Source organism: Rhipicephalus microplus, chromosome 2 (genome assembly GCF_043290135.1).
Source record: "Rhipicephalus microplus isolate Deutch F79 chromosome 2, USDA_Rmic, whole genome shotgun sequence".
NCBI classification, from domain to species: Eukaryota; Metazoa; Arthropoda; class Arachnida; order Ixodida; family Ixodidae; genus Rhipicephalus; species Rhipicephalus microplus.
This window is the reverse complement of record NC_134701.1, coordinates 235285744-235301647: the sequence shown is the minus strand read 5'-3', so window position 1 is coordinate 235301647 and position 15904 is coordinate 235285744. Positions and strand designations below refer to the sequence as shown.

Genomic DNA, 15904 nt, shown 5'->3' with positions numbered 1-15904 from the left:
TGAAAGTCTTCACAGGATACTTTCAGTACAGCCAATCTAACTTACTGTTTCTCGTTTAGTTTCTTGTTGCTACCTGTTGCTTCACACTAAGTCCCACTCAGGTGAAGCTGGTGTTTTGTCCGTCTCAATGGATCAGTGTTATGGTGCTTGGTCAGTAAAACCAAAGTTCGGGGGCTCTGTCCTGGCCACAGCAATTGCATTTTAGTGGAGGCAAAATGATGGAGGCTCGCACGTTGTGCGATGTCAGTCAGATGGTCGAAGCTTCTGGGGCCCTTCACTCCTGCATCTCTCATAATCACAGCGTGGCTTTGGGATGTTAAACCCTAGATATTATTAATGCTGCTCTTTTCTACATGGCTATATCTCATATGATGCGAATATACAGGACTTGTTTCAATCAAATTGACGGCACTCAGTGTTGCAAGAGCAATGAACTTTGTTTTTTCATGGCAACATCATTTCTACCAGTGGTAAAATAACAATTGAGTCCCTCAATAAGAGACGCACTGAAGAGGTGTTTTTTTTAAGCAGGGTACCATGTTCTTTTTCTGATCAACACCTATTTCAATACTGGCACAGTTGTTTCTTATACCCAATGTTACCTCGGACAGTCCACTTTTTAAATGAGTTTAACTGTAAAGCGTTTTATATCTTGTACAATCCTCTGAAGTACAACATGTCGCATCTTTTTCTGAGCAACTTTATTGGGCGGTAAAAGCCACTGCAGCATTGCTGCGGCAGTGGGCAGCCAGCCACATGGAAGCTTAGTCGAAGAGTCCGAAGCCCATATCGTCGTCCTCCTCTTCGGATTCCTCCTTCTTGGCTTCTTTCTTCGACTCCTCCGGCTTGGCTGCAGCTGCCCCACCCCCTGCGGCTGGAGCTGCTGCTGCAGCGAACTTCGACGGGTCCTTGAGGTACTCCTTGGCCTGCGCGTAACATGCACTTTCAGAAACAAGGCACTAAAACATCCCAGAAGCTATGCACCTTCACCGACACCATGAGAAAAGCCATCAGCATAGGTGCAGTTTGAATACTGCTAACACAAAAACTATGCTATTACCAGCTTCGAGATTATGCCAAGTTTGCTTCTGTAGTACATGCCTATCACCCAAAAGAATTTGTTCCAGGTGAATTTCCTTGCCTAGTTCTTGCCTCAACAAAGAATTCCAAGCGTGAACACCGCGTTCAGTGCATGAGACCAACCAGTTAATGCCATGCATAAGACCTAGCTACGGTCACTCAAAAATTCACCGCAGCTGGCGACGGAAAGCAACTCTGACATGAAACTGACCATTTCAGCCTCCTTGAATGTAATGTCGGTCTCCACAGCAATGGCAATGAGGTTCTTGAGACCATTGACAATGGAGTGTGGGACTGATGCAACAGTCGGGTATCCGATGGACAAGGATACGGCAGCAACATTGCGGACACCCTCAACAAACGCTGATCGCAGGTCCTCTGGTGTGATGTCCAAGATGTCAGGGGAGAACACAGTACCCGAGTCGTACACCTGCACAAAAGCAAGCAAGAAATATTCACAGACTTAAAACTGTAATGGCAACTAGGATTCCCTCACACCCACACTTGCAATCACTGCACACCTCTAATGTTGCTTCAGCGGTGGAGCAAGAAAATTCATTCCTTAACGTTACACAAGTTTTGCAAAGTTAAAAGAGTAAACGGTTTTTAGATACCATTTACTGTAATACCATTTAGATACAAACTGCACAGCTGCAAACATAGCTTAATGCAGTATCAAAAATGGACACGGTGAAATGCGACGAAAACGCCACACAGATGCATACCTGCAGGATCTTCAGACCATATGAGAAGGGCGAGATGTTCAACATGTTTAGAAGCGTAGCCTCGGAAGCACCGACACGGTCATCCTTCTTGATCAAATGGATCTCGTTGAGAATTTCAATAGTACCCTTTGAGATCTTGGTGGGAATCTGCAGGGCCTGGAAGAAAGAGGTCTTCTCGGGGCCGAGGCCAGTGTTCTGAGCCGGGATCATGACATCCAGGGGGGCGAGGGCACCAGCACGGGCAGGCGCCTTCACCTTGTTGTCGATGATCTTCTCGCGCACCTCAGTCAGGTCTTCCTTGGTGAAAACGAAACCGACGTTGCCCTTGATGTGCGGCAACAGCTTCTCCAGGGCCGGGTTGTTGTCCAGGTGTCCGCGGATGGCCTTGCGGATCATGGTGTTCTTGCCCATGAGCAGGACGGCGTGCTTGCGGAGCGAAACACGGATCGTCTGCATCTGCTTCGAGCCGACATTGTCGACGCCTACGATGAAGCACTTGGGGTACTCATCGAGCAGCTGCACCAGTCGCAGGAAGTAGTTGCTCTTCCAGGTCGTCTTATCCTCCCTGACCATCTTGACAGTGAGCCAAGGATTTCTCTTACGAGTTTAAGGACTGGAAAGAGAAAGAAATGAATGCAGTGGTTACAGACATGCTTCGGACTCGTGAATGATTTTCTTTGACTGAAACTAGGGCAAGAACCTGTGCCAGCCGCTGAGTTATTTAAAACGCAGGGATTTAACGTTCCCTAACTCCGCAGTGGGTAACGAGGGCTTCGAACAGGTTTATATATAATAATGAACAACGGCCCCTTTGATAGCGATCGAAACCCGAACGTGGTGCCATTCGTCGACCACGAATGTCTCCGAGCGTGAATATCCAACCACGATCAAAAAACGCGTAGCTGACCAAAACTGCATCATGAAATACCGGCGCCACACTGGCACTTCCGAGCGCGATTGGCTCCTTTTCGCGGATTGTGCAGATGAGTAATTCGCGGACGGAACATTTGCAATCGTACTCGAAAACTGTAACGTGGCAGCAGTATTACATAGGCGACTATTCGAAGTATATGGGCTCGCAATGCACGAGGTGCCGACAGAAGGCATCCTTTCATGTGGCACATGCGGTATTCGGACTGTCCTGTCGCACGGATTGCTTGAGCACGTCCCATATCGTTAATTAAACGCACACGTTCTTCGTAACAAGATAATTCGACTGCGTCCTTAACAAACACACATACATACCCAAGAGCTAGGTAACAATGCAGCGTAACTTCTTAGAACTACACAGCTGCGTCAGCCGCGCGCGAGCACACACGTCTTTAAAAATGAAAATTTAACGCAAATTTTTCTTTGAAAACGCACAAACGTCGTCCGGATACGATTTTTTTTTTAAGACAAGCGTAACGGATAGACTGGTCTAGTTGGAGGCTATCCGCACAGCCGGCAAGCATCACGCGTCAGCCTCAAGTCGACACTTAAAATATTTATTTTAACCTTCATGACCATTTTTATAATGGTTAGAAAGGAAGCACCGATGGTTCTAGTTTCTGCACTTGCAAGATTCAAAAACAATAATTCATGCAACACTCGATTAACTTAGATTTCAAGGAGCGAAATTTCATACCGTATCAAGACGACAAACTTTCGTATGAAAGGAAGTTGGAGAACGGAAGTGGCCGAACACTAGCCGAAAACTTCTCAACTGGCTACGACTCCATCCGGATTTTAGCACGGCAGCACTACTTTAGTTTCGGTTTCGTCGGAGTGGTTTTTACGGAGAGAAAGCACGTAATTTTGCATAGCTGTTGCCTTATATTATCACACATCACCCTCGTTGCACCTTTAATAAATGTTGTTGCAGGGTATTTTTACATATATTAGCAATGTAGATAATATCAGCATGGCGACAGCCTGTGCAGTTGATTGTCGGCAGCACGCCAGAGAACACGCGTGCAACTCATTAAAATTTCGTCAAAGTCCTCAATATTCGACCCATTAACTTGGAAGGAAGCTCAAGAAGCGTGTGACGAGTTATCGTCATGTTTGAAACGCGCAAGCTAACCTCAAGAAGAGTGCAGTGATTGGCTTTTGCTGTGTTACTATCATGGAAAGTGACGACCACCGCTGGGTTTTGAATGATGCTTTTATTTACAAACTATTCGTTTACCAACTGTTGTGTCGCGTGTGAATAATCTAGATTTTTTTTTCATTTACACCTTAAAAACATTTCAAAATATTTACTTTGTTAGAAATAATGAATTAAAGTTACCTGCGTCCTGGAGGTATGCCCACGATGCAAAGGGTCATTTTCTAAATAGCTATATGTAAAACACACACACACACAGAACTGGAAGCGTAGATACCACTCATGTTACCAGCGTGGATTGTACGTCAATGTTTTCATAAATCGTGAACAGTTCAGCAATGCTCCAATGACCCTTTACTGTAATATTTGCTTTCAACGGTGTCTGGAGCCAAAAATAAGTTTGACTCCATTGTTACATTCTTCTTTTACGTGAACCAAACTGTGTCAATATATTTTAGGGGCGAAGCTTCTCTTAGTCTAACCTTGTCACTGGCCACGCGTAACCAAGGAAAGGAGGCAATAGAAGTAGATGACCATTTCACGTCTCATTTTCTAGATGGCGTAATTAACTATGTCGCTACTCTTAGGAAGCATTCATGTGCGCGCGTCTCCGGAGACGCGCACATATGAAGGCTACTCTGCGATTGGCTGCTTCGCGTGCTTTGCGTGAACGCGCGGAGAACGAGTGCCTCTTTCAGTCTCCTGGATAGTTGACTCGCTGTCTGCATTTCGTGCCGACCGGTTGTGCCCCCGCGATCTCCGATGACAGCGCAGCTCTGGCCGACTGGGCTCGCCCTACGCCATCTCCTGATGCCGACAAGAGCTCTCGTCGAGTAATGCCCCGTCCTCGGACTCCTGCGACCGTGTCCACCTTTCCTATTTTCTCCTTACTTCCTGTGTCGCTGTCCCTGCGCCTCGCTCTCTCCTTCTCTCTCTATATCTCAATACCGTTCTATTCTATCCTTTTAATCCCTTCTTACCTACACCCCTCGTGAGCAACTGTTGAAGTGTCCTCCCCCTGAGAGACAGTTACGGGGCTCACTTTTCTCTTCATTTAAAATCACCCCCCCTCCCCCCCGGTATAGTCGTCGTACGTGGCGGATCATTGGTGGGGCATGGACGAAGCAGAGCAGCGGGCGCGTTGAAGACGCTTGCGCTCGGTTTCCTTAGCTCGCGACTTGTCGGTGTTACCCGCGCGCCGTCTGCATTCTCAAATGCGATCGGACGCATGCACGGAGGGACGAACGCTTTGCCTCACTCAACATCATTCACTCTGTGGATGAGCTGTGATTTCTCAAAAAATATCTCAAGCATTTTTATTTTCCTCAATTTCACAGTCATTGATATCCCGATCGTAGGCTCAATATAAAAAAGAAAATCAAATTCAAAGTTTATATTATCGCATTCTGCACTGAAGCCTTGATGCTGGTACGCCCTTTGCTATAAGAAACAGTGCTTGGTATGCCAGTGTGGCACTAGAGACTAGCTCTTTTTCTTTTTTTTCTCCTTGTCTGGCTGGATTAATTCCGAGTGACCTTACCATGCCAAGCAAGCATTAGGCTCCTGTATGTGGAACACAGGACACACTTTTATCAATAAATGGTTACGTGAGCTTTCATGGATAGTGTCTAAATTTGTGTCTTCATTGGACCATGGGTAACATAAGCAAGTGCTGCACAAACTTTAAGGTGGTGTAACTGACTAGTTTTTTTTTTCTTTATTTTTAACTTCCAAGCATCTTGCCATGTTTTTGGTATAACCTTATTACAAATGGGTAATTCAATTACTTTTTTGAATGACATCATTCTCATCAAAATTGACACCAGCCTTTTGTGCTACGATTTGAACTAGCAGAAAACTATACACCAAAAAAAAATTATGAAAAGTTGATTCTGTGACACTGGTAATGACCAAAGCGAGCAATATATTATACAGTTAGACATCAAGAAGTGATCATATCACAATGAGCATTCATGCCACAATAACTCTTAAAAACAATGTCTCACTGACAACCATATAAACCCGAATTTTAGCATATTGAATATTCTACTGCAATGAGCACTGATTACAAATTGAAATGCTTCTTCAGTGCAAGAGTAAAGATCCAACACCGACAAATGCTGCAACAAGGTGTCACAGCTACACACCAATTATGAAAGGAAGAAGTATACAAGTTCATTAAAAGCAAAATAAACTGTGAGTAATAAAACCACAGTCAGCATCATTGGCACAAATTTTAAAACTCCCCATAGCACAACCTTGCAAATTGCTTTAATTATTCCTACCGGCCCCGCCTATTTACAGGTGGACACCACATGTTCCCAAACCGATCGGGTAGTTCTCTATGCTGGCTGTCCCAAGTCCAAGGTTCGTCATCTTTTGTGTACGGGACCAAAGGCACATCGTACGGAAGAGGCAAAAACAGAGCACCATTTCCGCCTGCCTCGTCGGAGACAACAAAGGTAGTCGCCTGTCCAAAGTTCCCAGGAAAGAGGAGCACTCCAAGTTCATACGAACGTATCATCAGCTGGCTTCCATTTTTCTCCAGAGCACCCCATGCAGCCTTCGAAAGGTTGGCACTCGTGACGAGCAACCAGGCAATCTGCTTGCCGCTGGGTGAAAGTCGGGTGTACGTTTTGATGTGGGGAGATGCAGCAGTGCGGCCCAACCGTTCACTTTTCCACCGATGGAAGAAGGAGTCCAGCCATCGCTGTTTGTCTGCAGTGACTATGCTGTAAGGGATAGAGGCACCGGCAGGGTAGCCTTCAAGGCTACAGCGAACATCATCCACCGAAGGAAACACGAGCTTCAAAGGCACTGACCGTGCCGTCACCACAGAACCCTTTGTTGTTGAGAGACTGGAGAGGAACTCGCCCAACAGCCAACTCTCTGCGCTAGCACCCAGAGAACCAATGCTAGAGAACTGGGCAACAAGAGGCCAGTGGTTAGACACCAGGTCCTTGCTAGGTCCATGTTGACTGAGCAGGTTTCGGAGTCTCAGGTGGCCGAAACATGACTTCCTCGTCCCTGTGTGTCTCCCCGGCACTGAACTGCAATTTGAAGCAGAGAAGAATGAGCAAATGGCAACAGCTGTTCGTTATGTAGAAGTATAATATAACATTGAAAATCACATACCAAGACTATAAAGTGAGACAAACAGAGCACATAACTTGAATCGCCTATTTGTCCTGTTTTTTGTCAAGTTCTTGATATACCTTCACACTTGTTACAAAACGGATTAGCTTTGTGCACCTGTTCATTAGCCTTGAGCATTACTTTTTAATCAGGTGTCAGAAATCAAATGAAGAAATTTTTAGAGCATTCGGTCAGTCCACAGTTAGGCTTTCTAATGGAGTAAACACATGATCCACTTGAATATAACTCACCAAATTGCAAGTTCATCTTTTGCTGTTACAAATTTTATGGCCAGTAAATCAAGAAATACACAATAATTTGATTGATGCGCATTAATCTATTATATACAAGGCATAAGGACGCCACATACTATTGAATGATAGTTGCCAAAGGAAGTCACCATGGTAATAATATACAGTAGCTCTTCTTTTAATAGCATGCTGTCTCTGACCCTACAACTAAATTGTCAAAAACTATTACATACAGCCTACTTTTAGTATAAAATAGTTGCTTCTTTATTTTGCTTTGTCATTCATTGATGAATTAATGTGTTGAAACATATTTATGGTAAGAAACTAACGTAAATTGCAACAGTTATCAAACTTTTATGTGACTTTATTGAATGGATGCCTTGGTTATAATTTCTGCACAACATGTAGTGATAAGTGCCATGCAAGCACATTATTCCTCGAGTTGAGGCAGTCATGTAATGCTCTTGTGGAGTAATGAAAAAAGAAGCATTAATAGAGAGTTTTCGAATAGGAGCCCCAAAAGTTTGGAGCCTCAAAGCCCTTTGCATGTGCTTGCTTTGGGTAAAGCAGGAGCTAAGAGATTTTTAATAGTTTCTGCGGCACTTTGGTCACTCCCTCTATTCTAGGTCGCTTTAGTCTAGGCCGAGGGCCAATGCTTCAGTGAGTGCTCTCGTGTTTGTTTGATGCAAAGCTTTTGTAGCAGGCTTTGGGGCTCCCACTGATTTTGAGAAACAGCATTCCCGATTTAAAACCCAAACCCTGTTTGGCTCGCCTGCATGCCTAGTGGCATCAAGAATACTTAGTTGGGATGCCTATTCGAAGACTCCCAAATAATAAAATAGGTCACGACAGTGTAAGAGTTCTAAGCTGCACTGCAGGCAGTGCTGTGAACAATAGTAAAATGCTGAATGGGGTATCAAAACAGCAAACTATGAATAATGGAACACACCCGACTAGGAAAACCTTGACTGCAGAGAAATCATGCGTGCGAATATAGTGGCACCACTCATTTATGTGGGTGTCACCGTAGGCCGACAGGTAGTTGAGAAGGTCTGTTCTGAACCCAGTTTCAGAGTCACCACCGCTCGAACCTGGCGCGAGGTGCGGACAAACGGGTCCAACCCAGATGGCCTGAGTTTTCTGAGCCCAGTCGGTCGGGACCATGTTGGCCGTGTGTATGACGACGCGCAGCCCTTCTTTGTACAAAAGTAGCATCATTTTGGTGTGGTGCGTGCCGTACACGATTTCCAGCTTAGCCTGAGCGAAGGAAACGTGCTCGAATCCAGATGCCGATGCTTCGAGAGCTTTTTTCGCCTCCCGCTGTTCTCCGTGAACCACGAGTAAGGGCAGCTTTTGGAAGTCGGTCGGGTACTGTTCGACGAGCCAGGGAATGTCGAAGCAGTAATTGAACTGCGCGGAGCGCACCAGGCGACCCATGTCGGGTGAGAGAAGGTCCCGTACGGAGCGTGCGATTTGCGCAGCATTGTAGCGGGCCGGAATACCCGTGACGGTGGTGTAGTAGAGGCTCAGCAAAGCGCCGTTGTAGCATGAAGGCTTCGGATTTTTCGCCACGTCATGACGAAACTCCCGTCTGTGCTCTGGATTCTTGCGATAGCAGCTGGGTCCGTACTTGCACACCGGCCGATCGTCCGAAGCGGCTGCTTCTACAGTTTTCTTGGCCTCGCGCACAATATTATGGTCTCCTCGGACCGGTTGCCTGTTAGGCTTCGAAGCTTCTTTTTTGTCAACCGTGAGTTTTTTCGAGCTGGGTGATGTGCCGGGCTTGCGCGGTGTAGTTGACACCGGTTTCTTGGGCGCGGGCTTGCACGACACCTCTTCGCAGTCGGTATCACTGCCGCTCGAGTCCGATATCACGTGTATCTTAACCGGTCGTTCGCTGACTTTTTGTCGCTTTCGAGGAACGTTGCAGCGAGTAGTATCTCGGCCATCTTGTCGACGGTTTTTAGAAAGCAACGACTCCAACTCATCAGAGTCGATCGTGGCATCGGAGTCGTCCATGCTGCCAGCAACTTGGTACAATCAGGCAGGCAGCTCTATTTTTCGACCAACGCTGATCGACGATTAAAGTATTTAATAACACGTACAGGTGACATCAAGGTAAATAAGACGCGTAAATACTTTAAATTCACACAACACCATACCAGAGAACACCATACACGCCACGCCAGTGCCTACTGGCCACGCGTAGACCACTGCTACTGCGTTGCGACTACCGCGTGTTCATGGAGCACGTATGAAGCGTACTGAGAGGAAGAAACGCATCATTTTTTTAATCACAACGCCATAATTAAAAAAAAAAAACAGCAGTACGTATCATGACCTACTACACTCCTGACCTGTTCAGATAGCGGGGTTCCTATGGGAGCGCGTGTCCCCGCTCTCGTTCAATCGCTCGCCGTAGGTGGCGCTACCTATAACCTGTTCGTCTGTTTCTTTACGGTTGTTTTGTAGGCGCTGGTATAAGAATGCCTGCATTCTGCAGTGAACTGGCGGCATATATGTGACTATTTCTTCCCATACATTGCTGGTTAAGCAAGGTGTTCAGAGCGCTTGAGTATTTATAGCACACTGGTTGACAAACGTGGGAACCCGTAGATTTACACGATGTAGGGCAGCCTATGCGTGGTCGCGTGCATTTTATTGCAAAAAAATTCTGAATGTCTTTTAGTATTATTATTTCTGAATAATTCTAAATTTTGGATCATAAATACGCACTACGAGTGCTTTGTTGGTCAAAATTTGACCACAAAGAGTGAAGATGACGTCAGCGAGCAGGTGCTGCCTAGCGCCACGCCGCTCGTAGGTTACGGCCCTAGCGGCAGAAGGTATGAACTAGAACGTGGGCGCTGGAAGAGGTGCTCTCTGGGCAGGTCAGGAGTGTAGTAGGTCATGGTACGTATATTTTCGCCGAACACCAGAGAAAGCGCACAGAGCGCGTGTGCAATAAATTTCTATCGCCAGGTGCCGACGCTGTCGGGCGGTCTGCTACTACTCTTGTCCGCATCTGCGATTCTCAGAAACCTTCCTCTGAATGCGTGACGCAACTTTTTCCTCTGCGTCACTGATATGCAAGTGACGTCTCGCTGAAAGCGAAAGAGGCGCAATCACACTGACATTGCTGGCATTGTCTCACCACTGTCGCACAGCGGACTTTTGTAAATCGGACTACGTTCTACAGTGCGCGACGCACTACATGGTGAGTACTTGATCGAGGCATTTTTACTCACGGCGTGTACGACGGTTTCGTCTGCTACGACGGAAGTGTTGCATGCAGCGCAGTAGCTCTTTGTAGTTGCAGTGTTAGCAATAGCGTACACGCAGCGAAAGTCCCGTGGAGGTGTTTGCGCGATGTTTGCTGGCCGTAATTGAAATTAATTTTATAAAGTTCAGTTCGTGCATCTAATTTAGACAGTTAATTTGCTTATATGTACAGCATCTACAAATACCGGTGTTCATGATCTGATTACAATTGTCGCTTTGCTGGAATTTTATAGTAATGTACATTTATTCAGGAAAATAATGTACGCGTTGGGTACGCGCGCTTTATGTACAACATTCTACATGATATAGCTGCAGCTCATGACGCCGGCTGGCTTAGTTAATGCTTTCGATCGCATCTCACTCGATCTTCACGCAGGGATGAGGTCATAGCTTTGTTTTCAAGTCTTCGAATAGACGTCAAGAACGAATCAGCTGATCGCGGAACTGGTTTGTCAAGCTGGTAACAAACGACTTGCACGTGTACGCTGGTGACTGAATCAGTTACAGATGATAGTCAACTGAAACTTCAGCCTCACCTAACGCGAAATTCAAACAGGTACCGTATTTCAAATTAATTTTAAACGCGCACATCCGTCCCCCAGCAACTCGGTGGAAAGTCGCATGCGCTCCGTCACGTGACCAGTCAGGTTTCTGACCATGACCTACTACACTCCTGACCTGCCCAGAGAGCACCTCTTCCAGCGCCCACGTTCTAGTTCATACCTTCTGCCGCTAGGGCCGTAACCTACGAGCGGCGTGGCGCTAGGCAGCACCTGCTCGCTGACGTCATCTTCACTCTTTGTGGTCAAATTTTGACCAACAAAGCACTCGTAGTGCGTATTTATGATCCAAAATTTAGAATTATTCAGAAATAATAATACTAAAAGACATTCAGAATTTTTTTGCAATAAAATGCACGCGACCACGCATAGGCTGCCCTACATCGTGTAAATCTACGGGTTCCCACGTTTGTCAACCAGTGTGCTATAAATACTCAAGCGCTCTGAACACCTTGCTTAACCAGCAATGTATGGGAAGAAATAGTCACATATATGCCGCCAGTTCACTGCAGAATGCAGGCATTCTTATACCAGCGCCTACAAAACAACCGTAAAGAAACAGACGAACAGGTTATAGGTAGCGCCACCTACGGCGAGCGATTGAACGAGAGCGGGGACACGCGCTCCCATAGGAACCCCGCTATCTGAACAGGTCAGGAGTGTAGTAGGTCATGTTTCTGACCTCACACTAGTCTCGGATGAAACGCGAATCGGCGCGAGCTCTCCCAGGAATTCTGGGAGAGCTGCGCTGGCTGCGTGCACAACGCAGTCTGGAACAAAGCGTCGAGCAGGGTGAGTGTACCTCCTCCATAGGGGCGCCCCAGCCTTTTCCTTCTCTGTAGGTTTCGTTTGTTGCGTATGTGTCTAACCCTGAAGTAGTTGAAGCCTGCACATGGATGCTTTTCACGGAATAAAATACAGTTGCAGCGAATGATTTGCCATTACTCCTAGTTTTTTTTTGCATCGAGGTGAGCGGCGTTTGATCAAGTCGGTCGCCCAGGCCTCGTTGTTCGCTGCAGTTAGTCCTAACCACAGCCATATTGGCCACCCAGACTTCGCGTCAGGGTCGCAAGTTTTTTATATTTTTTCCAGCGATCGAGTAAACGGCATGTTAGTTCTTCATATCGTAATTAATTTTTTTTATGCATGCGTGAGGAATTTTTCGGTTTGCTTCGTTTGATCCTGGGCGTTGCATCTTCGGCGTAGGTGTAATCGGCGCAGTTTAAATTTTCTTTTCTTCCAGCAAAGCTCGTTCTCAGCGGTGGTTAGGCCTTCTTCGCAACTTCTAGCGTAACGATTCAAATAAGAAATCTGTACAGAGCGTACTTTTCGACACGTAACAGTGATTATCCCAATGAAAATGTAGCGTGCGCCGCCTTGATCAAGTGTGACGCTAACAGCGTTGATTTGGCTGTGGACCCCCTTCTCTTTGTTTTCTTTGTTTCGCGAGCCGTGTGGTTTGAGCGATTCATTTATTTTCGCTTTGAACTTCGTTCGAAGCAGTAGGATGACCAGTGAGCTGGCAATGGAATCTGCATTTCCGGGCTAGCGGGAGAGGGCGAGTGGGCAGCCCCTCTCTTGCCCCCTCCTTTCCTATCTTTGGGACTTTGCTCCAAGGCACGACGCTGGCGTTCAAGGGAGGGCACGCAGGGGGTCACGTTCAAGTCGTGGGGCCACAGAGGGGAAGGGGGTTGGGGTAGTACACGTTGCGAACTGTTTCCTGTTCGTCGCCAACTCGTTCTCTGTCGGTTCGAGTGCAGAGCGTGTCCCGTTCTTCACACTTTTTTTTTTTAAGTTTTCCGGCTTTCTCAACAATGCGGCGAGAAAAATTGAAGCGCATGTCCCATTTGCTACGTATGCGGACGCCATTCATTCTCCAACCTCTTGAGCAGGAGGAGGGAGGAGTGAAGCTAACCTGATTTTTTTTTTGTTCGTCTTGCCTTCCTTTCTTTTTTCCTTTTAACCCTGCGCGAATTCACTGCACTGCGAGGCACGCGAAACGGGGCTTACGGACGCTCGCTTAGCCGCGCATTCGTCTCGCGTGCCTGCATTGAGTTCCTTCTTTAAACGGTTCTGTTGCATCGCTTCCCGCAAAAGCGCAACGTTGTCTCTCCGCGTTGTAGTCTACAGGAACTTTCTCGCGAGTCCTAAATCCCCGAGCCACAGTTTGCCTTGCGGGCGATCTTGGGTGCACGGTTCTGCCGTCGTTTAGCAAACTGCAGCCGTCCACAAACATCACAGTAAGAAGGTGTTTTAGACTTCACTGCGGCCCCTTCTGATTAGTAGTAAAAGAACCTTTTTTTTTTTTCCAAGGAACGCTGTCCAGGTGGTTTAGCTGGCGGCTGTGCCAGATTGCGTAGTCGCCGACCTTGCTTTGAGGAATCGGAAGCGAGCGGCGCGACTGCGGCATCAGACGGCGTGCTTGGCGAGGTTAGTCGAAAGTGCACGTGTCCTTGGGCAAGGCGGCCTTGCAGATTAGGGTGATGGCTGTATCAGCCTTGTCGGCTGTGCCTCCTTCGCGATGCTTTCAAGTTCATTACGGCCGGCTCCCACCGCCACCCGATGTTATTTTTGTTTCTGTGATGGCGAGGGCTGGGGGGAGAGAATACCCGTCCCGAGTCGATAGCAACGATGGGGGCTTGTAGGGTGTGGGAGAGGGATGCCAGGCACAGTTTTCGCGGCGCGGCAGCCAGGAATGGTGTCATCGTGGCCATTGCTTAGGTACCGTTTGCCCGAACTCCCTTTCCCACATAACGCTCGCGGTTGCTATGCGATCCGAAAGACAAGGGTCAATGTAACTTACAACTTGTTGCTGGGCTAGTTGAGACATAACATTAACAAAGAATTTTGACAGCTAAGCATCACCAGGACAGAGAGGTGCAAGACAAGAGCGTCGAGAAAAGAAACTTTTTCGTGTGCCTTTCCCAAATTTTTCCTTCAAGCACCCGGTGGGCGCGTTCGATCCTTTGGCAGGAACCTGTGTATGTCTTGGCAAGTGCTGTTTGTGTAGATGGGTGTGTTTGTTATTGATCCAGGTTCAAAGGCCCTGCGAGCAGGAGCCCCAAAAGACCAGGCGAGCGGCGGCAAGGCGGTTTAGTGTGGCGCGGGCGTCCCCACCAGACGCAACAACGGAAGGGCCGCGAGGAGCGGGGGGCTCTTCATCTCCGTGCAACAGGGACGGCACAGTAGCAGCGGCAGCGACTGTCTCCTCCCCTTGCGTGCACCGATGGGTTCCCCCAAGCGTTGTTCGGCGAGATGCCCCCCTCAACTCAGCCGACAAGAATGACCTCGTCTTCCGCAAGGTGCGCGGCATTCTCAACAAGCTCACGCCGGAAAAGTTCCACAAGCTCCGCAAGGAGCTGCTGCTCGTGGGCCTCGACTCAACGCACATCCTCAAGGGCGTCATCTTGCTGATCTTCGACAAAGCTTTGGATGAGCCGAAGTACAGTTGCATGTACGCATCCCTTTGCCGGGAACTGTGCGACGAGTCACCAAATTTCGAGCCGCCCCCGAGCAGCAGCAGCAGTAGTCAGACCACAACCTTCCGCCGCCTTCTGCTGACAAAGTGCCAGGACGAGTTTGAGAACCGGCGGCGTGCCAACGAGGCCTTTGAACGCAGAAATGGGCCCCTCACGCCCGACGAGCAGGAGCAGCGCCTGGTGGCAAAGCACAAGATGCTCGGCAACATCAAGTTTATCGGCGAGCTGGGCAAGCAGGGCCTGCTGCAGGAGTCCATCCTGCATCAGTGCGTGCAACAGCTGCTGGTCGCCTCTGCACGCGTGCAGAGCGGTGGCGACTGGCAGGACCTGGAGTGCCTCTGCCAGGTATGCATGCACACAAATACCCGATAAAGTGGAAGATAAGACGACTGCTGCCGTAGCACGATGGTTAGAGCAGCGTGTGCACTTATTGAAAGGATGCATGTTTTGTTCATGCGGGCGGCAAAGTTGTCTTTTCGTGCGCTTTACTTTCTTTGCATTTACTAGCAATTACTGCAATATATTTAACACAATCTGCATCCTCTCTACCTTGCCTGGTTTCATTATCTGTTCGTGTTCATGCCAGATCTTGGTCACGGTGGGCCGCCGGCTGGACACCCCCCGGGCCCGGCCCCTCATGGACCAGTACTTCGAGCGCATGCGCACACTCTCCCAGTCTCCAGAGCTGCCCGCGCGTATCCGCTTCCTGCTGCGCGACGTCATCGAGCTGCGTGCCAACCGGTGGATACCACGCCGGGGCAACGCCGAGCACGGGCCCCGCACGCTGCAGCAGATTCGCGAGGAGGCATCGCGAGACCTGGGCATCTACTGCGGCAGCGGCTCCCGGATGAGCGGAGGACCGCGGGCTGCTTCCCTTGGCGGAGGCATGGACGACGTGTTTGCCCCGCTCCCCATGGCTAGCCTGGGCACGGGGCCCGGGGTCATACCCTCGGGCGGAGACCGCTTCTTTCCTTCCTACCGCGCAGGTGCCTCTTCGGCACGCACGCCTCTGAACAGCTCTGGCGGTGAGTGGTACAATTATTTTCTGGAAACTTTCTAAGCCAGTATTCACAAGCTTCGATGGGAGTGCACATTGCTATTTTTTCTTTCATTGCTGGCATGTTGCACCTGCAGCACAGGCGTGTCAATAGAGCTCATTAGAAATTGTGCCAGTATTGCCAGTCTTACTAAGTGTTGTGTGTTACATGGCAGCATGCAATACTTCTATTTGATTGCAGTACATCTTGTGTACAAACTTCGCTGGTACATTATAATGCGAGTGTTGGTTCAATGGAGGAAAGAT

At 48.2% G+C, this 15904-nt stretch overlaps 3 protein-coding genes across 5 annotated transcripts in view; 1 reads left to right on the top strand and 2 right to left on the bottom strand.

Moving 5' to 3' along the window:
- Positions 1–684: 684 nt before the first annotated feature.
- On the bottom strand, positions 685–3506 carry RpLP0 (ribosomal protein LP0). Its single transcript, XM_075877494.1, has 4 exons — positions 3433–3506; positions 1806–2418; positions 1292–1510; positions 685–926 (listed from the first exon to the last, which is right to left on the bottom strand). The coding sequence occupies exons 2-4, from the start codon at positions 2376–2378 to the stop codon at positions 765–767; spliced, it is 954 nt and encodes a 317-aa protein (XP_075733609.1). The 5' UTR covers positions 2379–2418; positions 3433–3506; the 3' UTR covers positions 685–764.
- Positions 3507–6145: 2639 nt separating this feature from the next.
- Positions 6146–9441, bottom strand: gkt (tyrosyl-DNA phosphodiesterase glaikit). Its single transcript, XM_037421396.2, has 2 exons — positions 8230–9441; positions 6146–6944 (listed from the first exon to the last, which is right to left on the bottom strand). The coding sequence occupies exons 1-2, from the start codon at positions 9297–9299 to the stop codon at positions 6176–6178; spliced, it is 1839 nt and encodes a 612-aa protein (XP_037277293.2). The 5' UTR covers positions 9300–9441; the 3' UTR covers positions 6146–6175.
- Positions 9442–10341: 900 nt separating this feature from the next.
- The window catches only part of NAT1 (N-acetyltransferase 1), a 61638-nt gene continuing 56075 nt past the window's right edge, over positions 10342–15904 (top strand). Inside the window, exons 1-4 of one of the 3 annotated variants that reach the window (XM_075877445.1) lie at positions 10830–11204; positions 11791–11914; positions 14158–14946; positions 15188–15626. In XM_075877445.1, the coding sequence (XP_075733560.1) occupies positions 14575–14946; positions 15188–15626 (811 nt within the window). In that variant the 5' untranslated portion in view covers positions 10830–11204; positions 11791–11914; positions 14158–14574. The other 2 variants (XM_037421397.2, XM_075877452.1) reach the window with 2 other exon arrangements.

Bases quoted from the DNA above. Each gene is read 5' to 3' on its own strand.
- RpLP0 (XM_075877494.1), bottom strand. From the start codon at position 2,378: ATGGTCAGGGAGGATAAGACGACCTGGAAGAGCAACTACTTCCTGCGA. The intron at 1,511-1,805 runs GTATGCATCTGT...GCTTTTGTGCAG, and splicing joins ATGGTCTGAAGATCCTGCAG to GTGTACGACTCGGGTACTGT. The intron at 927-1,291 runs GTCAGTTTCATG...TGTTACGCGCAG, and splicing joins CATTCAAGGAGGCTGAAATG to GCCAAGGAGTACCTCAAGGA.
- gkt (XM_037421396.2), bottom strand. From the start codon at position 9,299: ATGGACGACTCCGATGCCACGATCGACTCTGATGAGTTGGAGTCGTTG. The intron at 6,945-8,229 runs GTGTGTTCCATT...TTCAAATTGCAG, and splicing joins GTCAAGGTTTTCCTAGTCGG to TTCAGTGCCGGGGAGACACA.